The 24,368-nt window shown below is 54.4% G+C and overlaps 1 protein-coding gene across 2 annotated transcripts; it reads left to right on the forward strand.

The window, feature by feature from the left end:
- The first annotated feature begins 3,465 nt into the window (after positions 1-3,465).
- Positions 3,466-23,134, forward strand: TNNC2 (troponin C2, fast skeletal type). Of its 2 annotated transcripts, none has more exons than XM_075571803.1 (6): positions 3,466-3,488; positions 18,710-18,764; positions 21,434-21,577; positions 21,882-21,996; positions 22,571-22,707; positions 22,833-23,134. In XM_075571803.1, exons 1-6 carry the CDS (start codon positions 3,486-3,488, stop codon positions 22,862-22,864), a joined length of 486 nt encoding a protein of 161 aa, XP_075427918.1. In that variant the 5' UTR covers positions 3,466-3,485; the 3' UTR covers positions 22,865-23,134. The 2 variants fall into 2 exon arrangements, with proteins under 2 accessions (XP_075427918.1, XP_075427917.1); XM_075571802.1 differs by lacking the exon at positions 3,466-3,488 and adding an exon at positions 17,724-17,889.
- The last annotated feature ends 1,234 nt before the right edge of the window (positions 23,135-24,368 follow it).

Here is a 24,368-nt window from a genome sequence, read left to right on the forward strand (position 1 = left end):
CACACCCAACAGGGACCAGAGGAGGGGGAGGGAGACACACCCAACAGGGACCAGAGGAGGGGGAAGGAGACACACCCAACAGGGACCAGGAGAGGGGGAAGGGGACACACCCAACAGGGACCAGAGGAGGGGGACACACCCTGCAGGGACCGGGGGAGCACACCCAACAGGGACCAGAGGAGGGGGGGACACCCAACAGGGACCAGAGGAGAGGGAGGGAGGGACACCCAACAGGGACCAGGGACACCCAACAGGGACCAGAGGAGGGGGAGGGGGACACACCCAACAGGGACCAGAGGAGGGGGAGGGGGGCACACCCAACAGGGACCAGAGGAGGGGGAGGGAGACACACCCAACAGGGACCAGGAGAGGGGGAGGGGGGCACACGCAACAGGGACCAGAGGAGGGGGAAGGAGACACACCCAACAGGGACCAGGAGAGGGGGAAGGGGACACACCCAACAGGGACCAGAGGAGGGACACACACCCTGCAGTGACCGGGGGAGGGGGGGGCACACCCAACAGGGACCAGAGGAGGGGGGGACACCCAACAGGGACAGAGGAGGGGGAGGGGGACACACCCAACAGGGACCAGGAGATGGGGAGGGGGACACACCCAACAGGGACCAGAGGAGGGGGAGGGGGGCACACCCAACAGGGACCAGAGGAGGGGGAGGGGGACACACCCAACAAAGACCAGGAGAGTGGGAGGGGGACACACCCAACAGGGACCAGAGGAGGGGGAGGGAGACGCACCCAACAGGGACCAGAGGAGGGGGAGGGAGACACACCCAACAGGGACCAGAGGAGGGGGGAAGGGACCACCCTACAGGGACCAGGAGAGGGACACACACACACCCTACAGGGACCAGGAGAGGGGGACACCCTACAGGGACCAGAGGAGGGGGGACAACACACCCTACAGGGACCAGGGGAGGGGGGGACACCCTACAGAGACCAGGAGGGGGGACATACACCCTACAGGGACCAGGAGAGGGGGGCACCCTACAGGGACCAGGAGGGGGGACGTACACCCTACAGGGACCAGGAGGGGGGGCATACACCCTACAGGGACCAGGAGAGGGGGGGGGCACCTTACAGGGACCAGGAGAGAGGGGGACACCTTACAGGGACCAGGGGAGGAGGACACACCCTACAGGGACCAGGAGATGGGGACACCCTACAGGGACCAGGAGGGGGGACATACACCCTACAGGGACCAGGAGAGGGGACGACGACACACCCTACAGGGACCAGGAGAGGGGGGAGGGGAACACATTCTACAGGGACCAGGAGAGGGGGACACACACCCCACATGGATAAGGAGAGGGGGGGAGGGGGACATGCACCCTACAGGGACCAGGAGAGGGGGACACACTTTACAGGGACCAGGAGAGGGGAGGGCACACCCTACAGGGACCATGAGAGGGGGGGGGGGCATACCACACAGGGACCAGAAGAGAGAGGGGGGGACATTACAGGAACCAGGATAGGGGGGGGGAGACACCCCACAGGGACCAGGAGAGGGGGGGGGGACACCCTACAGGGACCAGGACAGGAGGAGGATACACACTACAGGGACCAGTAGGGGGGGGGGAGGGACACTGCACAGGGACCAGGAGAGGGGACACATACACACCCTACAGGGACCGGGAGAGGCACTTTATAATGAGTATCTCTATACACTGATAATTAACACGCTGCACTGTATAATGATGTTGAGTATCTCTATACACCGATTCTGAATGTTCTGCTCTGTATAATGATTTGAGTATCTATATACACTGATAATGATTATGCCGCGCTGTATAATGATGCTGAGTATCTCTATACACTGATTATGAATGTTTCGCGCTGTATAATGATCTGAGTATCTATATACACTGATAATGATTATGCCGCGCTGTAGAATGATGCCGAGTATCTCTGCCCACTCCCTGTGTTCGTGTCAGGGCGATTTTGCCGGGATCCTCATTACACACGGACACGAACGGAAGATGAATCCACATTTTGTGAGGTGACGGGATTGGAGTTAATTTACCTGTCCCCCCCTCACGCACAGGTCTGGCAAGTACCTGTCCCCCCCTCACACACACAGGCCTGGCAAGTACCTGTCCCCCCCCCCCTCACGCACAGGTCTGGCATGTACCCGTCCCCCCCCTCACACACACAGGTCTTGCATGTACCTTTCCCCCTCTCACACACAGGTCTGCCATGTACCTGTCCCCCCCCCCTCACACACAGGCCTGGCATGTGCCTGTCCCCCCCTCATGCACAGGTCTGCCATGTACCTGCCCCCCCCTCACACACACAGGCCTGGCATGTACCTGTCCCCCCCTCACACACAGGCCTGCCATGTACCTGGCCCCACCTCACACACAGGCCTGCCATGTACCTGGCCCCACCTCACACACAGGCCTGGCATGTGCCTGTCCCCCCCTCATGCACAGGTCTGCCATGTACCTGTCCCCCCCTCACACACACAGGCCTGGCATGTGCCTGTCCCCCCCTCATGCACAGGTCTGCCATATACCTGGCCCTCACCCTCACACACACAGGCCTGGCATGTACCTGTCCCCCCTCAGACAGACAGGTCTGGCATGTACCTGTCCCCCCTCACACACACAGGCCTGGCATGCAACTGCCCCCCCCCTCATGCACAGGTCTGGCATGTACCTGTGCCCCCCTCACACACACACAGGCCTGGCATGTATCTGCCCCCCCTCACACACACAGGCCTGGCATGTACCTGTCCCCCCTCAGACACACAGGTCTGGCATGTACCTGTCCCCCCCTCACACACACAGGCCTGGCATGTACCTGTCCCCCCCTCATACACAGACATGGCATGTACCTGTCCCCCCTCACACACACACAGGTCTGGCATGTACCTGTCCCCCCACACACACACTGGTCTGGCATTTACCTGCCCCCCCTTCTGCTAGGACACCCCCCCCCCCTGGCATGTAGCGTGTCCCCTGCTCGTGCGATGGTAGCTGTAACGGTCACGTTTGCAGCTGCTGCTATTTCTAACCCAGTCCCGGGAGGGGGGGGGGGGGTGAAACTTCTCTGGCCCTCGCCCGTAAATCCGGGGGCTCGGATACTGTCATTGGGGGAGGGGGGGATGCTGGAAATTCCCTGTAACTATCCCCAGCGAGGAGTACCATGTGTTCAGACCCATCAGGGACCCCTCCCTCTTTACCTGGTCTTTTATTTTTGTGATGTCCCCCCCCCCCCCAGCACAGGCTAAATTTGGTCAAATGCCTGTCCCTCCAATCAGGGCCCAGCTGGCGAGGGGGGGGGGGGGGTGTTATATCCCCTGGCATCCAATCAGGTCGGAGGGGGGGCAGGTGTGTGATGGAGCATGGTACAAATTAGAGGGGCACTCTTTGTAGAGAAAGATTTGAGGGTCCGCACAAAGGAACAGACAGACGCCCCCTCTCTGCCCATCTCTCCTCTCGCCAGGCGTTGGGGTGAGCCGCCAGTATGGTAAGTGTGCCCCCGTGGAGTGGTGGGGGGGGCAGAGGCTGTGCCCATTGCCTGCGAGGGGGAGGGGGCGAGACGCGCTTTGTCCGGCCGGGAGGTGACGATGCCAGGATTACGAGTTGGGCTGGGGGAGTCTGGAGAGGGGCTGGGTGGCCTCGGGAGTCTGGTGGGGGGGTCTCAGGGAGTATGGGGGGGGAGGTTGTGGTATCGGGGTTAGCACTGGTACGCACAGTGACAGAGCGAGGACCCTTTACCCCTTGTCACGTCCCCTGACTGACTATCCATCACCATCACCAGGGGACACCACAGCAGGTACTGACTCAGGGTTTGGGGGGTGCAGGCACTGTCACAGAGTTTGGGGGGGTGGGTGTTCAGGCACTGTCACAGAGTATGGAGGGGGTGCAGGCACTGTCACAGATTTTGGGGGTGCAGGCACTCACAGAGTTTGGGGGGGGGTGCAGGCAGTGTCACAGAGTTTGGGGGGGTGCAGGCACTCAGAGTTTGGGGTGGTAAAGGCGGTGTCACAGAGTTTGGGGGGGTGCAGGCAGTGTCACAGAGTTTGGGGGGTGCAGGCACTCACAGAGTTTGGGGGGTGCTGGCAGTGTCACAGAGTTTGGGGGGGTGCAGGCACAGTCATAGAGTTTATGGGGGTGCAGGCACTGTCACAGAGTTTGGGGGGGGTGCAGGCACTGTCACAGAGCTTGGGGGGTTCAGGCACTGTCACAGAGTTTGGTGGGTGCAGGTGTGGTCAGAGTTTGTGGGATGGGGTGCAGATACTCTCACAGAGTTTGGGGGAGAGTGCAGGTACTGTCACAGAGGTAGGGGGGTGCAGATATTGTCACAGAGTTTGAGGGTGCAGATACTCTCACAGAGTTTGGGGGAGAGTGCAGGTACTGTCACAGCGTTTGGGGTGCATGTACTGTCACAGAGGTAGGGGGGTGCAGATATTGTCTCTGAGTTTGAGGGTGCAGATACTGTCACAGAGTTGGGGGGGCAGGTATTGTCACAGAGTTAGGGGGGGGTGCTATGGGTAAAGGGCATATCATGCGATATATGCGGGTGTACAGTAAGTATGTGTATATTTATTTATTAGTGTGTGTATAAATACTGTATATATATTGTTAGGGGGATGACTGCCTCGTTATGGTTTATCTGGTATTTTTTGGTCCCACGTCACCACGTCCAGTAAATTAGAATACAATTGTCAGTATTGTTTGTGCCGGGGGATCGTAACATCCAGTAACACATAGAAATGTGTATATATACACATACACAGCATAACACACACAGCTATATCTATTTATTCTGGCGGCTTGATGTGACGCCGGCGGGTTCTGGGTGACGCTAGCGGCATGATGTGAAGGTAGCAATTATATGTTGTGCTGGTGGTTTCCGTGTCATGCTGGTGGTTTCCGTGTGATGCTGGTGGTTTCTGTGTCATGCTGGTGGTTTCCGTGTGATGCTGGTAGTTTCCGTGTGATGCCGGTGGTTTCCGTGTGATGCCGGTGATTTCCGTGTGATGCTGGTGGTTTCCGTGTGATGCTGGTGGTTTCCGTGTGATGCTGGTGGTTTCCGTGTGATGCTGGTGGTTTCCGTGTGATGCTGGTGGTTTCTGTGTCATGCTGGTGGTTTCCGTGTGATGCTGGTGGTTTCCGTGTGATGCCGGTGGTTTCGGTGTGATGCCGGTGGTTTCCGTGTGATGCTGGTGGTTTCCGTGTGATGCTGGTGGTTTCCGTGTGATGCTGGTGGTTTCCGTGTGATGCTGGTGGTTTCCGTGTGATGCTGGCGGTTTCCGGGTGAGGATGGCGGTTTCCGTGTGATGCTGGCGGTTCCGTGTGATGCTGGCGGTTCCGTGTGATGCTGGCGGTTCCGTGTGATGCTGGCGGTTCCGTGTGATGCTGGTGGTTTCCGTGTGATGCTGACGGTTCCGTGTGATGCTGGTGGTTCTGTGTGATGCTGGCGGTTCTGTGTGATGCTGGCGGTTCCGTGTGATGCCGGCGGTTCCGTGTGATGCCGGCGGTTCCGTGTGATGCTGGCGGTTCCGTGTGATGCTGGCGTTTTCGTGTGATGCTGGCGGTTCTCTATGATGCCGGTGGTTTCTGTGTGATGCTGGTGGTTTCCGTGTGATGTTGGCGGTTCCGTGTGATGCCGGCGGTTCCGTGTGATGCTGGCGGTTCCGTGTGATGCTGGCGGTTCTGTGTGATGCTGGCGGTTCCGTGTGATGCTGGCGGTTCCGTGTGATGCTGGTGGTTTTCGTGTGATGCTGGTGGTTCCGTGTGCTGCTGGTGGTTTCCGTAGGATGCTGGCGGTTCCGTGTGATGCTGACGGTTCCGTGTGATGCTGGTGGTTTCTGTATGATGCTGGCGGTTCCGTGTGATGCTGGCGGTTCCGTGTGATGCTGGTGGTTTCCGTGTGAAGGTGACAGTTCCATGAGGTTTCGTGTTTCCCTCAGACATGTGGGCACGTTGCAAGCAGCACAGCTGCACTTTACAGCCTGCCAGATCTCTGAGCGAAACTATTCCCACTACAAAGACTGTCTGAGAGCCAACAAAAGCTCACTGATCCTACAAACTGCGGCTCATGGTTCCCCATAAGAGGCAGATTTAACCCCCTCACTGCAAGGGAAGAGGGTGCACAGCCATGCTAGCCCCTCCGGGAGGGAAGGGGTTAAGATCAGCTGGGGTGATTTGTGTCCTGCGTGTACATGACGTGTACTTGTCCTGCCATGTGCGGGAGCCGCAGGCATGCACACATTTATTGGGATAACTCGATTCTCCTGTATGTAACCCCTGTTTATTTCCCTAGATATGTAACTAAGGTGGGGGGAGAAACTTGAGTTTGTGTACTGGGTAATGGGGCAAGCAAGCCCCCAAATAACAAGTTCACTCGAATGTTTCCGATACAGCACAGCTCCCGGTCCTTCCAGGCTGGCGTCTACATGTAAGACATAGGACTTCTGACATGTAAGACATAGGACTTCTGAGGCGGGCCGTGATGGTGTTGAGTGCCTCCTCACACTTGGGGGTCCACCAGTCTCAGAATGGTTCATTCGTTTTAAAATAGTCCTGGCACCTGGTGCCAAACGGTGTCCTCTGGCTTTAGCCTTTAGTCAGTTGGGTCAGTGGCTGTATTAAGGCTGAGAAATTATCCACAAATCGCCATTAATACCCACAGAATCCCCAAGAACGATCGTAGCTCCGTTATATGCCCGGGCCATGGCCAAGATGCAGTGGTCTTCAGTTTGGATGGATCAATGGCCACTCCCTGTTCATACACGATGTGCCTCATATGTAACGGATGTTCTACAGTTTCAACCTGCTCTCACTCTTCTACTGTAGGTATACTAACACTTCCAATAGGTTCATGTCCCTCACCACTCTCTCCATCACTAGGTATACTAACACTTCCAATAGGTTCACGTCCCTCACCACTCTCTCCATCACTAGGTATACTAACACTTCCAATAGGTTCACGTCCCTCACCACTCTCTCCATCACTAGGTATACTAACACTTCCAATAGGTTCATGTCCCTCACCACTCTCTCCATCACTAGGTATACTAACACTTCCAATAGGTTCACGTCCCTCACCACTCTCTCCATCACTAGGTATACTAACACTTCCAATAGGTTCACGTCCCTCACCACTCTCTCCATCACTAGGTATACTAACACTTCCAATAGGTTCATGTCCCTCACCACTCGCTCCATCACTAGGTATACTAACACTTCCAGTAGGTTCATGTCCTCCAACACTCGCTCCATCACTACATATACTAACACTTCCAGTAGGTTCATGTCCTCCAACACTCGCTCCATCACCAGGTATACTAACACTTCCAGTAGGTTCATGTCCTCCAACACTCGCTCCATCACCAGGTATACTAACACTTCCAGTAGGTTCACATCCCCCACCACTCTCTCCATCACTAGGTATACTAACACTTCCAATAGGTTCACGTCCCTCACCACTCTCTCCATCACTAGGTATACTAACACTTCCAGTAGGTTCACGTCTTTCACCACTCTCTCCATCACCAAGTATACTAACACTTCCAGTAGGTTCATGTCCTCCAACACTCGCTCTATCACTACATATACTAACACTTCCAGTAGGTTCACGTCCCCCACCACTCGCTCCATCACTACATATATTAACATTTCCAGTAGGTTCACGTCCCCCACCACTCTCTCCATCAATAGGTATACTAACACTTCCAGTAGGTTCACGTCCCTCACCACTCGCTCCATCACCAGGTATACTAACACTTCCAGTAGGTTCATGTCCTCCAACACTCGCTCCATCACTACATATACTAACACTTCCAGTAGGTTCACGTCCCCCACCACTCGCTCCATCACTACATATACTAACATTTCCAGTAGGTTCACGTCCCCCACCACTCTCTCCATCAATAGGTATACTAACACTTCCAGTAGGTTCACGTCCCTCACCACTCGCTCCATCACCAGGTATACTAACACTTCCAGTAGGTTCATGTCCTCCAACACTCGCTCCATCACTACATATACTAACACTTCCAGTAGGTTCACGTCCCCCACCACTCGCTCCATCACTACATATACTAACATTTCCAGTAGGTTCACGTCCCCCACCACTCTCTCCATCACTAGGTATACTAACACTTCCAGTAGGTTCACGTCCCCACCACTCTCTCCATCACTAGGTATACCAACACTTCCAGTAGGTTCACGTCCCCCACCACTCTCTCCATCACTAGGTATACTAACACTTCCAGTTGGTTCATGTCCTCCAACACTCGCTCCATCACCAGGTATACTAACACTTCCAATAGGTTCACGTCCCTCACCACTCTCTCCATCACTAGGTATACTAACATTTCCAGTAGGTTCACGTCCCCCACCACTCTCTCCACCACCAGGTATACTAAGACTTCCACTAGGTTCATGTCTCCCACCACTCGCTACATCACTACATATACTAACACTTCCAGTTGGTTCATGTCCTCCAACACTCGCTCCATCACTAGGTATACTAACACTTCCAGTAGGTTCATGTCCCCCACCACTCACTCCATCAATCTCTGGAATGTGGCTGGAGCTCCTGGCACTCCTTTAGACATACATTCAAATTGATAGAACCCCAGGGGGCATATGAAGGCCGTCTTCTTCTTATCCGGCTCACAAGAGAACCGAGAATCACTTGCTCCCCGTGAGGCAGTCCAGTGCGTCCTCTATGTGTTGCATTGTGTAGTGGTCGGCGTGGTCCGCTTGTTCAGGGTGCAGTAGTTGATAGCACCATTTTTCTTCCAAGCCACCATTATCGGGGATGCATATGGGCTTCTGAACTCCCTCTATTTTTTGTGTACTGTTGAGATAATATATGTTATAGGCATATGTAACAGTTACAGACCAGATTCAAATATGAGACAGCTTTAGTTTTCAAAGAACTTAGACTGGTGGCGGCTGTGAGAGTCTCCGGTAGACTGTTCCAGTTTTGGGGTGCACGATAAGAATGGTCAAAGTCCAACCATTGTTGTCTCTAACTACCGCCTGGCACCATTTTGTTAGTTAGCCCAAAATATTGTAATTTGTCCCAATTATGGCCCCAGTCTCAGCCTTACTTCGAACTTTCAGACATATTAATGCAATGACGGTTGGGACCTGACACTCCCGTATTTCGGCATTTCAATTCCACTACACATACCCCAGGTATGGGTATCTGGCATCACCGAGGCACAACATGACAAGCTCGTCCAATGGCTGCAATGGCAAATGTTTAAGATATTTATCGTACCAGGGTTTGAAGATAATGGAGACCTGGGGGCCACTATCTAGGTGGACATCACATCTTCTCCTGCCTTCTAAGCGTGCTTCCACTTGTGTGGAGGAGCTGGGAAGGACTTTTGGCAGGTGGGATCGTTCCAGTCTGTTAGCAGGGATAGTCTTTGCAGTCTTGCTTTATGTGTGGGCTGGTATGCTCCTTCACTGGGTCCCTTTTGTCGTTTCCCTGGTTAGATTCAGACGGGGGAGCGTCGGGGAGAATCTGTATCACTGGAGTCTGTCATATTGGACAAGTGGCCTAACATTCTCTCCATACCTATCTTCCTCCTGAGATTCATCACCTTCTATGGAAGTCTAACCCGCAGACTTTTTGCAATAGATTTTTTTATTTTCTATATTTATTTCTCTTACCGGCATCATCTCCCCCCCGGCACCATCTCCACCCCGGCACCATCTCCCCCCCGGCACCATCTCCACCCCGGCACCATCTCCCCCCCCGGCACCATCCTCCCCCCCGGCACCATCCACACCCCCGGCACCATCTCCCCCCCCCCCCCGGCACCATCTCCCCCCGCCGGCACCATCTCCCCCCCGGCACCATCTCCCCCCGGCACCATCTCCCCCCCGGCACCATCTCGCCCCCGGCACCATCATCCCCCGGCACATCTCCCCCCCCCCGGCACCGTCTCCCCCCCGGGCACCTTCTCCCCCCCGCGGCACCATCTTCCCCCCCCCCCCCCGGCACCATCTCCCCCCCAGGCACCATCTCCCCCCTGGCACCATCTCCCCCCCGGCACCATCCCCCCTGGCATCATCTCCCCCCAGCACCCCCCCCCGGCACCATATTCCCCCTCCCTCCGGCATCATCTCCCCCCCCCCCCCGGCATCATCTCCCCCCCGGCACCATCTCCCCCTACAAGGTGCAGTCAGCATGGCTCCACGGAGTCAAACGGTGCACATTGCCATGACATAGTGATGTCACGGTGTCCCGCTGTGTCAAGTTGCCATGACAACAGAATGCCTTATGTCACAGAGGCGTCACGTGATGCCCCGTTGTCATATCAACGCGTCCCATTGTCATGGCAACTGGGCGTCATGTGAGGTTACGTGGCGTCCTGTCATTATGGCAACGCGGCACCATTTGACGTCACGCAGCCATGTTGACGGGATTTGCAAGAGGAGATGCCCGTCGTCTCCGGGTCAAAACCCGGAGTGGTTTCACCTGGGTTAAAACACGCTTCGTGCTTTGATCCTGACATGGACGTGTAATACAGGGACACGTTTGTGTTATGATCCTGACATGTACGTGTAATACAGGGACACGCTGTATGCTAAGATCCTGACATGTACTGTATGTGTAATAAAGGGACACACTTTATGCTATGATCCTGACATGTGCGTTTAATACAGGGACACACTTTGTGCTATGATCCTGACATGTGCGTTTAATACAGGGACACACTTTATGCTTTCATCCTGACATGTGCGTGTAATACAGGGACACGCTTTTTGCTGTGATCCTGACGGGTGCGTGTAATACAGGGACACGCTTTGTGCTTTGATCCTGACGTGTGCGTGTAATACAGGGACACCCTTTATGCTTTGATCCTGACGTGTGCGCGTAATACAGGGACACGCTTTATGCTTTGATCCTGACGTGTGCGCGTAATACAGGAACACACTTTGATCCTGACATGTGCGTGTAATACAGGAATACGCTCTGTGCTATGATCCTTACGTGTGCGTATAATACAGGGACATACTTTATGCTTTGATCCTGACGTGTGCGCGTAATACAGGGACACGCTTTATGCTTTGATCCTGACGTGTGCGTTTAATACAGGGACACGCTTTATGCTATGATCCTGACGGGTACGTGTAATACAGGGACATGCTGTATGCTATGATCCTGACGTGTGCGTGTAATACAGGGACACGCTGTATGCTATGATCCTGACGTGTGCGTGTAATACAGGGACACGCTTTATGCTATGATCCTGACGGGTGCGTGTAATACAGGGACACGCTGTATGCTATGATCCTGACGTGTGCGTGTAATACAGGGACACGCTTTGTGCTATGATCCTGACGTGTGCGTGTAATACAGGGACATGCTTTATGCTTTGATCCTGACGTGTGTGTGTAATACAGGAACACGCTTTGTGCTATGATCCTGACGTGTGCGTGTAATACAGGGACACGCTTTGTGCTTTGATCCTGACGTGTGCGTGTAATACAGGGACATGCATTATGCTATGATCCTGATGTATGTATATATGTTGGACGGACGCCTCTTGCCTGTCAGGACTATTCTTAGTGAGGGACAGCTGTCTCGTGCCCACAGCTCAGGGGGGGACAGCTGTATCCCTCAGAATAAGGATAGGGGGGGAGAGAAATAGTTCTCTGTATTAACCCATTCACTGCAGAGTGGTCTGCAGCGCACCGTGGGGGTTATTAATTACACTGGGATAGTGCCGATTGGGGCGCATTGACCTAAATGGGAGTTTCCAATGATATTATCCAGATCGGCACTATCTATATATAATGTGCGGGGGGGTGCAGGGAAGAGGTTGGGGGAGGGGTGTGACGTGCGTGGGGATGCAGGGAAGAGGTTGGGGGAGGGGTGACGTGCGCGGGGATGCAGGGAAGAGGTTGGGGGAGGGGTGTGACGTGCGGGGGATGCAGGGAAGAGGTTGGGGGAGGGGTGGCGTGCGGGGGGATGCAGGGAAGAGGTTGGGGGAGGGGTGACGTGCGGGGGGATGCAGGGAAGAGGTTGGGGGAGGGGTGTGACGTGCGGGGGGATGCAGGGAAGAGGTTGGGGGAGGGGTGTGACGTGCGTGGGGATGCAGGGAAGAGGTTGGGGGAGGGGTGTCACGTGCGGGGGGATGCAGGGAAGAGGTTGGGGGAGGGGTGACGTGGGCGAGGATGCGGGGAAGAGGTTGGGGGAGGGGTGTGACGTGCGCGGGGATGCAGGGAAGAGGTTGGGGAGGGGTGACGTGCGGGGGGATGCAGGGAAAAGGTTGGGGAGGGGTGACATGCGGGGGGAAGCGGGGAAGAGGTTGGGGGAGGGGTGACATGTGCGGGGATGCAGGGAAGAGGTTGGGGGAGGGGTGACGTGCGGGGGGATGCAGGGAAGAGGTTGGGGGAGGGGTGACGTGCGCGGGGATGCAGGGAAGAGGTTGGGGGAGGGGTGACGTGCGCGGGGATGCAGGGAAGAGGTTGGGGGAGGGGTGACGTGCGGGGGGATGCAGGGAAGAGGTTGGGGGAGGGGTGTGACGTGCGTGGGGATGCAGGGAAGAGGTTGGGGGAGGGGTGTGACGTGCGGGGGGATGCGGGGAAGAGGTTGGGGGAGGGGTGTGACGTGCGGGGGGATGCGGGGAAGAGGTTGGGGGAGGTGTGACGTGCGGGGGGATGCAGGGAAGAGGTTGGGGGAGGGGTGTGACGTGCGCGGGGATGCAGGGAAGAGGTTGGGGGAGGGGTGTGACGTGCGGGGGGATGCAGGGAAGAGGTTGGGGGAGGGGTGACGTGCGGGGGGATGCAGGGAAGAGGTTGGGGGAGGGGTGTGACGTGCGCGGGGATGCAGGGAAGAGGTTGGGGGAGGGGTGTGACATGCGGGGGGATGCGGGGAAGAGGTTGGGGGAGGGGTGTGACGTGCGTGGGGATGCAGGGAAGAGGTTGGGGGAGGGGTGACGTGCGTGGGGATGCAGGGAAGAGGTTGGGGGAGGGGTGTGACGTGCGCGGGGATGCAGGGAAGAGGTTGGGGGAGGGGTGACGTGCGCGGGGATGCAGGGAAGAGGTTGGGGGAGGGGTGTGACGTGCGGGGGGATGCGGGGAAGAGGTTTGGGGAGGGGTGTGACGTGCGTGGGGATGCAGGGAAGAGGTTGGGGGAGGGGTGACGTGCGTGGGGATGCAGGGAAGAGGTTGGGGGAGGGGTGTGACGTGCGCGGGCATGCAGGGAAGAGGTTGGGGGAGGAGTGTGACGTGCGCGGGGATGCAGGGAAGAGGTTGGGGAGGGGTGACGTGCGCGGGGATGCAGGGAAGAGGTTGGGGGAGGGGTGTGACGTGCGCGGGCATGCAGGGAAGAGGTTGGGGGAGGAGTGTGACGTGCGCGGGGATGCAGGGAAGAGGTTGGGGAGGGGTGACGTGCGCAGGGATGCAGGGAAGAGGTTGGGGGAGGGGTGTGACGTGCGCGGGCATGCAGGGAAGAGGTTGGGGGAGGAGTGTGACGTGCGCGGGGATGCAGGGAAGAGGTTGGGGAGGGGTGACGTGCGCGGGGATGCAGGGAAGAGGTTGGGGGAGGGGTGTGACGTGCGCGGGGATGCAGGGAAGAGGTAGGTGGAGTGGTGACATGCGTGGGGATGCAGGGAAAAGGTCGGGGGAGGGCTGACGTGGGGGGGGATGCACGGAAGAGGTCGGGGGAGGGGTGACATGCGGGGGGTTTCAGGGAAGAGTTTGGGGGAAGTTGGCTCAGTTCTGGGTAATTACGAGACCACCCTGCTTGTTTCATTTCTTCCTCTGTGGTTTGGGTTGTGCCAGGCTCTCTGGGTGTAAGCTATTTAAGAACTGAGACAGTGAGTATCTGTAACATGAAACAGATCCTCTTTTCCATAAATAGGAAATTAAACTGAAACTTTTAACTAGAGAAGGCGTTCGCCTCAATACCAAGGAACATCAACAGTAACCGCTCCCTATAACTCCTCCTATTACCCCATATAATCTCTCCCTATAACTCCTCCTATTACCCCATATAACCGCTCCCTATAACTCCTCCTATTGCCCCATATAACCGCTCCCTATAACTCCTCCTATTACCCCATATAATCTCTCCCTATAACTCCTCCTATTACCCCATATAACCGCTCCCTATAACTCCTCCTATTACCCCATATAATCTCTCCCTATAACTCCTCCTATTACCCCATATAACCGCTCCCTATAACTCCTCCTATTGCCCCATATAACCTCTCCCTATAACTCCTCCTATTACCCCATATAACCGCTCCCTTTTACTCCTCCTATTACCCCATATAACCGCTCCCTTTTACTCCTCCTATTACCCCATATAACCGCTCCCTATAACTCCTCCTATTACCCCATATAACCATTACCCCATATAACCGCTCCCTATAACTCCTCCTATTACCCCATATAACTCCTCTCATTACCCCATATAACCGGTCCCTGTAACCCCATATAACCCCTCCCTATAAATCCTATTACCCCATATAACCGATCCCTATAACGCCTATTACCCCATATAACCGCTCCCTATAACTCCTCCTATTACCCCATATAACCGATCCCTATAACTCCTCCTATTACCGCATATAACCGATCTCTATAACTCCTCCCATTACCCCATATAACCGGTCCCTGTAACCCCATATAACCCCTTCCTATAACTCCTATTATCCCAAATAACCTCTGCCTATAACTCCTCCTATTACCCCATATAACTCCTCCTATTACCCCATATAACTCCTCCTATTACCCCATATAACTCCTCCTATTACCCATATAACTCCTCCTATTACCCCATATAACTCCTCCTATTACCCCATATAACTCCTCCTATTACCCCATATAACTCCTCCTATTACCTCATATAACCCCTCCCTATAAATCCTCCTATTACCCCATATAACTCCTCCTATTACCCCATATAACTCCTCCTATAACTCCTCCTATTACCCCATATAACTCCTCCTATTACCTCATATAACCCCTCCCTATAAATTCTCCTATTACACCATATAACTGCTCTCTATAACTCCTCCTATTACACCATATAACTCCTCCTATTACCTCCGCTTCCACGTACATTTTAGTGTGAATATATGCATGTAGCTGCCTGACCGACTTCAATGACCTTAGCAGAAGCATAGAGTCAAAGGGTCATTCCACGGCCCTTCGCTGGCTGGATTTGACCCCGTGCCGCCATTTTAAGAGCCCTGCTATATTCTGTAGGTGGCTTGTCAGGACACCGATGGGGTTCCTCTGGTCAGTAGTGTAGTGCTGCCCTCTGTAGAATCGTTATTGAAATGTCACTGTGTCATTGGCCGTGCAGATCAGGGCGCGCGAGAAGCAGGGGTGCAGGGTACATCCTCCCCCACCTTCTCACCCCGAACCAGAGGGGTGTCTGCACTGCAAGGCAAAGGAGTTTATATCTGGGTATATAATACATCTCTCCGTATATCTCTGTGACACGCCAGACTCTTTTTTCACATGTACAGAGCTTTACAAACCTCACAGATCTCTTCTTCATATGTACAGAGCTTTCCAACCCTCACATGTCTCTTCTCCAGATGTACAGAGCTTTACAAACCTCACAGGTCTCTTCTTCATATGTACAGAGCTTCCCAACCCTCACAGGTCTCTTCTCCACATGTACAGAGCTTTCCAAACCGCACTGGTCTCTTCTGCACATGTACAGAGCTTTTCAAACCTCACAGGTCTCTTTTTCATGCGCACTGAGCTTTCCAAACCTCACAGGTCTGTTCACGTGTACAGAGCTTTCCCAAAACCTCACAGGTCTCTTCTTCACATGTACAGAGCTTCCCAAACCTCACAGGTCTCTTCTTTACGTGTACAGATCTTCCCAAACCTCACAGGTCTCTTCTTCACATGTACAGAGCTTTCCAAACCTCACAGGTCCCTTCTTCACATATAGAGAGCTTTCCAAACCTCACAGGTCTCCTCTTCATGTGTACAGAGCTTCCCAACCTCACTCGTACAGAGATTTGGGAAAGCCATGTACATGTGAAGAAGACACCTGGGAGGTTTGGAAAGCTCAGTACGCGTGAAGAAGAGACTTGTGAGGTTTGGGAAGCTCAGTACACGTGAAGAAGACACCTGTGAGGTTGGGAAAGCTCTGTACATGTGAAGAAGAGATCTGTGAGGTTTGGGGTGCTCTGTACACATGAAGAAGAGACCTGTGAGGTTTGGAAAGTTCTGTACATGTGAAGAAGAGACTTGTGAGGTTTGGGAAGCCCTGTACACGTGAAGAAGAGACCTCTGAGGTTTGGGATCATTGCACCAAGCGATCAATTCCATGTGTCTTCTACATACAAATAACAGCATTCAGACAATGTGCTGCAGGAGGAGAACTATGGGGTCCTAGTAATTACCTGGCCCTGTATGCGGGGGGAGGACGGGGGGCTCTCCTTATACCCCAGCTGTAAGGTCGGTCAGCGAGCCCAGGATAGATAATTATACAGACTGGGAACAAAGATATCTTCTCGTGTGGGCAGCTGAGCCGCCCCCGTGTCAGGAAGGCAGCTGGCTATGTATGGACAGACTCACTCAGACCGTGATCAGACTGAGATCAGGGTATTAATCACTCTGAGATTGGGGTATAAATCACTGAGATCAGGGTATTGATCAAACTGAGATCGGGGTATTAATCGCATGGAGATCAGGGCATTATTCACACGGAGATCGGGGTATTAATCACACTGAGATCGGGGTATTAATCACACTGAGATCGGGGTATTAATCACACTGAGATCGGGGTATTAATCACACTGAGATCGGGGTATTAATCACACTGAGATCGGGGTATTAATCACACTGAAATCGGGGTATTAATCACACGGAGATCGGGGTATTAATCACACTGAGATCGGGGTATTAATCACACTGAGATCAGGGCATTAATCACACTGAGATCAGGGCATTAATCACACTGAGATCAGGGCATTAATCACACTGAGATCGGGTAATAATCACACTGAGATCGGGGTATTAATCACACTGAGATCGGGGTATTAATCACACTGAGATCGGGGTATTAATCACACTGAGATCGGGGTATTAATCACACTGAGATCGGGGTATTAATCACACTGAGATCAGGGTAATAATCACACTGAGATCGGGGTATTAATCACACTGAGATCGGGGTATTAATCACACGGAGATCGGGGTATTAATCACACTGAGATCGGGGTATTAATCACACTGAGATCGGGGTATTAATCACACTGAGATCAGGGTATTAATCACACTGAGATCAGGGTATTAAATCACACTGAGATCAGTATTGATATGAGGTATTCTTTGGGTGCCTCCGTCCTCCCCGCCCCCCATCATTACCCGTCTCAGGCTGGGGGTGACACTGTGTGTATGTGACATTAATACCTGCGGGTCTGACGCACGCTATGAGGTGTGAACTTGCCCCTTTAATGTAAACCTAACGATGTGACCCAGCGGCCCGCTTAACGAGCTTCCTCCATACCAGGGCATCGCACAGGGGAAATAATGAGTCTAATAAATAGGCTCTAGCCACAGCACTGTGCCCTGTGACCCCGCAATGGGGGGATATGTGTGACCCTGCAGGGGGATTACCGGTGACCCCGCAGGGTGAATCCTTTTCTGGGAATGTTGCACCGTCTGCACGGAGTATATTTAGAAGTTCCACAGCTCCTGCCCATCTCCTCCAACATGTCTTAGGGGGTCTCATGTCGGGGGAAGAAACTCAATCCCCTCCGAGCAGCGCTCCCTACAAGGAGACCTGGAGACTCTGCTAAGAATACCAGCAGTTATCTTCTGGGCACCTGCAGCACTCCGGGTTCAGTCGTCCGTGGGCTTAGTGCTGTGTCGCAGACTCTGTGTCTCCACTCCCCGCCATCATGCCGCAGGTCAGTCTGCGCTCCGGAGTTGGCTGCACCACCAGTACCTCTCTGTTTTTCACTTGCACCTCGATTTTTTTTTTTTTTATTGCCCTCCATTTATCGTCTGGTTTTGGGGGGTCAGGGTGGGGTTTCTGGAACCTTCTTCCCGGATTCTGCAGAAGAAGCGTCTCCCTTTGTGCTCCGAGCTCTGGCGGATACTCACAATATTTTATTGCTGCTTCGAGACGGAGTGTAGAAGGAGTTGGCCCTGTGTATTCATGCCCGTGGGAGAAGGCCCGGTGTCACCATGCCCAATCCCACAGGAGAAGGCTCTGTGTATCCAGGCCCAATCCCACAGGAGAAGGTCCTGTGTAACCATGCCCAAGTCCACAGGAGAAGGCTCTGTGTAACCATGCCCAAGTCCACAGGAGAAGGCTCTGTGTAACCATGCCCAATCCCACAGGAGAAGGTTCTGTGTAACCATGACCACAGGAGAATGTCCTGTGTAACCATGCCCAATCCCACAGGAGAAGGCTCTGTGTATCCATGCCCAAACCCACAGGAGGTCATGTGTAACCATGCCCAGGCCCACAGGAGAAGGCCTGGTGTAACCATGCCTGCAAGAGAAGGTCCTATGTATCCATGCCCAAGCCCAAAGTTGAAGGCCCTGTGCATCCATGTCTGCAGGAGAAGGCCCTATATATCAACGCAATCTTGGGCCGCCATTTTTTTCACTCTTTGTAGTAGTATTTTGGGGGGAGCTCGTCCAGGCTCTACGGGACGGGAGGGGGGGAGCTGCCAGCTTGTTATTTCCCAGCACTGATTAACACATCACTTTGGTTTGCAGCCTACAGACCAACAAGCAGATGCGAGGTCCTTCCTCAGCGAGGAGATGATCGCTGGTGAGTCCCCATTCCATTCTGCTTTTTCCACTGATCGTGTGTGGGTGTGTGTGGGGTGTGTCTGTGCTGGAGAGAGGCTGGGGGAGTTATTTCCCATCTGTTAGAGCCCCTCTCTTGGGATGATGTGTGCATGTGTGTCTCCGTGCTGGAGAAAAGCTTGAGGAGTTATTTCCCTGGCTGTGTTACCCCATCTAATGGAGCCCCTCTATTTCGATGGTGTGTGTGTGTGTGTGTGTGTGTGTCCCCGGACTGGAGAGAAATTGGCTGTGTTACCCCATCTAATGAAGTCCCTCTCTTGTGATGGTGTGGGTGGGGGTGTGTGTACATGTGTGTCCGGGCTGGAGAGAAACTGGCTGTGTTACCCCATCTAATGGAGTCCCTCTCTTGGGAGGGTGTGTGTGGTGGTTTGGGGGGAGGGGGAGGGAGAGTGTGGAGGGTGTGCGTGTCCGGGCTGGAGAGAAGCGAGGGAGTTATTTCCCTGGCTGTTACCCCATCTCATGGAGTACCTCTCTTGGGAGGATGGATGTGTGTGTGTGTGTGTGTGTCCGGGCTGGAAGAAGTGAGTGAGCTATTTCCCTGCCTGTGTTACCCCATCTAATGGAGCCCCTCTCTTGGGATGATGTGTGTGTGTGTGGGAGGGGGGGGGGGAGGGTGTGCGTGTCAGGGCTTGAGAGAAGCGAGGGGAGTTATTTCCCTGACTGTTACCCCATCTGATGGAGCCCCTCTCTTGGGATGATGTGTGTGTGTGTCGGGGGTAGGGAGGGTGTGCATGTCAGGGAGTGAGAGAAGCGAGGGGAGTTATTTCCCTGGCTGTTACCCCATCTGATGGAGCCCCTCTCTTGGGATGATATGGGTGGAATCTGTTGCCTCTGGATATTTGTGATGTCTCCGTTGGCTGCAATTTTCCAAGACAGAGAAGAGGGGAAGAGGGAGAAAAGCAGGCCGAGGGAAACACAGGGAGAGAGAGACATGGGGGGTGGGGGAGGGAGACACGGGGGTGGGGGGAGGGAGACATGGGGTATGAGGGGAGAGAGGGAGACACGTGGGAGAGAAAAATGGGGGGAGAGAGATGGGGGAGAGAGAAACATGGGTTGCGAGAGACATGGTGGGGAGAGAGATACATGGGAAGAGAGAGACATGGGGAGAGAGATAGAGACAGGGGGAGAGAGAGAGACACAGGGGGAGAGAGATACAGGGGGAGAGAGAGAGAGATACAGGGGGCAAGAGAGTGAGATATGGGGAGAGAGAGAAACATGGGTTGCGAGAGACATGGTGGGGAGAGAGAGACATGGGGAGAGAGAGACACGGCGAGTGAGAGACACAGGGAGGAGAGAGTGACATGGGAAAGAGAGAGAGATATGGGGAGAAAGAGACATGGTGGGGAGAGAGACATGGGGAGAGAGAGACCCACAAAGGGAGGGAGAGACACGGCGAGTGAGAGACACGGGGAGAGAGAGAGAGACATGGGAGAGATTGACATGGGGAGAGATTGACATGGTGAGAGATTGACATGGGGAGAGAGCGACAGATATGGGGAGAGAGAGAGAGACAAAACATGGAGGGAGAGAGAGAGATAAAGAAAAAAGCAGGCCAAGAGGCACATGGGAAGAGAGATAAAGAAAGAGTTCGGCAGGTGGAGCACGAGAGTGACATGGGAGAGAGAGTGACATGAGAGAGAGACATGGGAGAGAGAGTGACATGAGAGAGAGACATGGGAGAGGGTGAGAGAGAGACATGGGAGAGGGAAAGAGAGAGAGAGAGACACAGAGAGAGAGAGACATGGGAGAGAGAAAGAGAGAGAGACATGGGAGAGAGACACACGAGAGAGACATGGGAGAGAGAGAGGGAGACATGGGAGAGAAAGACATGGGAGAGAGAGAGTGACACATGAGAGAGAGACATGGGAGTGAGAGAGAGACATGGGAGAGAGAGAGAGACATGGGAGAGAGAGAGAGACATGGGAGAGAAAGACATGGGAGAGAGAGAGTGACACATGAGAGAGAGACATGGGAGTGAGAGAGAGACATGGGAGAGAGAGAGAGACATGGGAGAGAGAGAGAGACATGGGAGAGAGAGACATGGGAGAGAGAGACATGGGAGAGAGACACATGAGAGAGAGACATGGGAGAGAGAGAGAGAGAGAGAGAGGGAGAGAGAGACGGGAGAGAGAGACATGGGAGAGAGAGAGACATGGGAGAGAGAGAGACATGGGAGAGAGAGAGACATGGGAGAGAGAGAGACATGGGAGAGAGAGAGGGACATGGGAGAGAGAGAGACATGGGAGAGAGTGAGATATACCCGGGGTCACCACTCCGGGTTTGACCCAGAGACTACGGGTTTCAGCCACATATCTCCGGGCTACGGGTTCACCTCATAGATCTCCGGGTGGCGTCGGTGCCATAAGGCTTCCCGTTGTCACGCCAACTTGACGTCACGGAGCGTCTCATTGTCATGGCAACAGGCGTCACGTGACATCGCTCAGCCATGTTGACGGGATTGGGAGGGGAGGATGCCGGGAGACGCCGCCGGCGCCAAGACAAACATATAAGAAAAAGATCAATCTAAAAAAATGTATCTCCAGGTTCGCCATCATTAGAAGGTGGCGAGCCTGGCTATAGTGGGACAGACAGAATGACTTGGAGTGGCCTGACCCCGCCATCTCTCCGCAGAGTTCAAGGCCGCCTTCGACATGTTTGACACAGACGGTGGTGGTGACATCAGCACCAAGGAGTTGGGGACAGTCATGAGGATACTGGGGCAGACCCCAACCAAGGAAGAGCTGGACCTCATCATTGAGGAAGTAGATGAGGATGGTGAGTCTGGGGAGAAGTGGGTGCAGGGAGTAGCTTCCCAGCAGAGGAGGGGCGGGGGTGGTCTAGGGAATAACATGCAGAGATACAGGCCCCTACGTACTGAGCAGCACTAAACTGGGAGACACTTTATCCAAGTAATTGGGGTGCAGGTGCCATGTAGCTTAGCAGATATGGCCTGTAATGTCTTAGCCACCGTTTTACCCTCTTCATAGCAGAATGGCCTGTGATGTAGTGCAGGGTATAGAGGGGAGATGGGGCAGTGCCAAGCACAGATGTGACTGGCGCACACGGCGTTATCTTGCAGGCAGCGGCACCATCGACTTTGAGGAGTTCTTGGTCATGATGGTGCGCCAGATGAAGGAGGACGCGCAGGGCAAGAGTGAGGAGGAGCTGGCAGAGTGCTTCCGCGTCTTTGACAAGTCAGTGCCACCCTCACCCACTCACTGTGTGCCACATCTTACCCGCTTCCTGTGTGCCACCCTCACCCACTCAGTGTGCCACGTCTCCCACTCTTCCTGTGTGCCACGTCTAACATGCTCACTGTGTGCCACCCTCACCCACTCCGTGTGCCACGTCTTACCCGCTCCGTGTGCCACGTCTCACCCTCTCACTGTGTGCCATCCTCACCAACTCACTGTGTGCCACGTCTTACCTGCTCCCTGTGTGCCACCTTAACCCACTCACCATGTGCCACGTCTTACTCAGTTGTATCATGTCTTACCTGCTCACTGTGTGCCACGTCTCACCACTGTCTGTCTGTGTATATGTATTGTATATATGGATCTGTGTGTGTATCTCAGCCCCCTATACCCCTGTCTGAGGGTCTCCCTGCCCCGTCTGAGCGTCTCTCTGCCCCGTCTGAGGGTCTCTCTGCCCGCTGTACCCGTCTGAGCATCTCTCTGCCCCTTGTACCTCAGTCTGAGCGTCTCTCTGCCCCCTGTGCCCCTGCCTGAGTGTCTCTGCCCCCTGTCTGAGTCTCTCTCTGCCCCCAAGGAATGCTGACGGGTACATTGACAGTGAGGAGCTGGGTGAGATCCTGCGCTCCTCGGGGGAGGACATCACGGACGAGGAGATTGAGGAGCTCATGAAGGACGGAGACAAGAACAACGACGGCAAGATTGATTTTGATGGTGAGTCGGACAGCACCATGTGTGTGACCTTTTGTCACACGCTGCCAGCCTGCAGTGGCACATCCGTGGCATGCTGGCACTGGTCTCTCTCTCCCCCTAATAACACTTGCCCCTGTGTCCCGCAGAGTTCCTGAAGATGATGGAAGGTGTGCAGTAAGGGACATTCCTCTGGTGCGTTGTGACGCCGACCTGTACATTACAAAGCCCTCTGCCCTGCTCCTCCCAGAACCCCCCAAACTGTGCACAACCCACGGCCATCTCACTGCCCACGCGGCCCCGGAGAGACTCGTCCTCCTCTCGCCGGTCACCATCAGACTCCCCTCCCTTCTCTCTCTCTCTCTCACACTCTCTCGCTCTCTCTCTCTCTCTCTCCAATGTTATTTATAAAACTGAAATGATCATTAAAAGTCTTAGTGAAACCTTTCCACATCCGACTGCTTCCTTGTAATAGAGAGAAACTCGCTGCACAGCGGCTAAACAGTATAAACACTCATACACACACACACACACACACAAACACACACCTTTCTATACACACACACCTTTCTATACGCACACACACACACACCTTTCTATACACACACACACACCTTTCTATACACACACACACACCTTTCTATACACACACACACAGACACCTTTCTATACACACACACACACACACACACCTTTCTATACACACACACACACACACACCTTTCTATACACACACACACACACACACAACTTTCTATACACACACACACACACACACACACACACACACACAGATACACCTTTCTATACACACACACACACAGACACCTTTCTATACACACACACCTTTTCTATTTATACACACACACACACACGTTTTATTTTTCTCTCAGGCTGGGCTCAGTGTCTCAGACCTGGTCAGCGTGCTGGGTCAGTACAGGCCGAACTCAGTCTCTCAGACCTGGTCAGGGTGCTGGGTCGGTGCAGGCTGGGCTCAGTGTCTCAGACCTGGTCAGGGTGCTGGGTCGGTGCAGGCTGGGCTCAGTCTCTCACACCTGGTCAGGGTGCTGGGTCGGTGCAGGCTGGGCTCAGGCTCTCAGACCTGGTCAGGGGGCTGGGTCAGTGCAGGCTGGGCTCAGTCTCTCAGACCTGGTCAGGGTGCTGGGTCAGTGCAGGCTGGGCTCAGTCTCTCAGACCTGGTCAGGGTGCTGGGTCAGTGCAGACTGTGCTCAGTGTCTCAGACCTGGTCAGGGTGCTGGGCTCAGTCTCTCCTGGGCTCAGTCTCTCAGACCTGATCAGGGTGCTGGGTCAGTGCAGGCTGGGCTCAGTCTCTCAGACCTGGTAAGGGTGCTGGGTCGGTGCAGGCTGGGCTCAGTCTCTCAGACCAGGTCAGGGTGCTGGGTCAGTGCAGGCTGGGCTCAGTCTCAGACCTGGTCAGGGTGCTGGGTCCGTGCAGGCTGGGCTCAGTCTCTCAGACCAGGTCAGGGTGCTGGGTTGGTGCAGGCTGGGCTCAGTCTCAGACCAGGTCAGGGTGCTGGGTCAGTGCAGGCTGGGCTCAGTCTCTCAGACCAGGTCAGGGTGCTGGGTCAGTGCAGGCTGGGCTCAGTCTCAGACCTGGTCAGGGTGCTGGGTCCGTGCAGGCTAGGCTCAGTCTCAGACCAGGTCAGGGTGCTGGGTCAGTGCAG

The sequence above is a fragment of the Ascaphus truei genome, chromosome 15 (genome assembly GCF_040206685.1).
Source record: "Ascaphus truei isolate aAscTru1 chromosome 15, aAscTru1.hap1, whole genome shotgun sequence".
Classification (NCBI taxonomy): domain Eukaryota; kingdom Metazoa; phylum Chordata; class Amphibia; order Anura; family Ascaphidae; genus Ascaphus; species Ascaphus truei.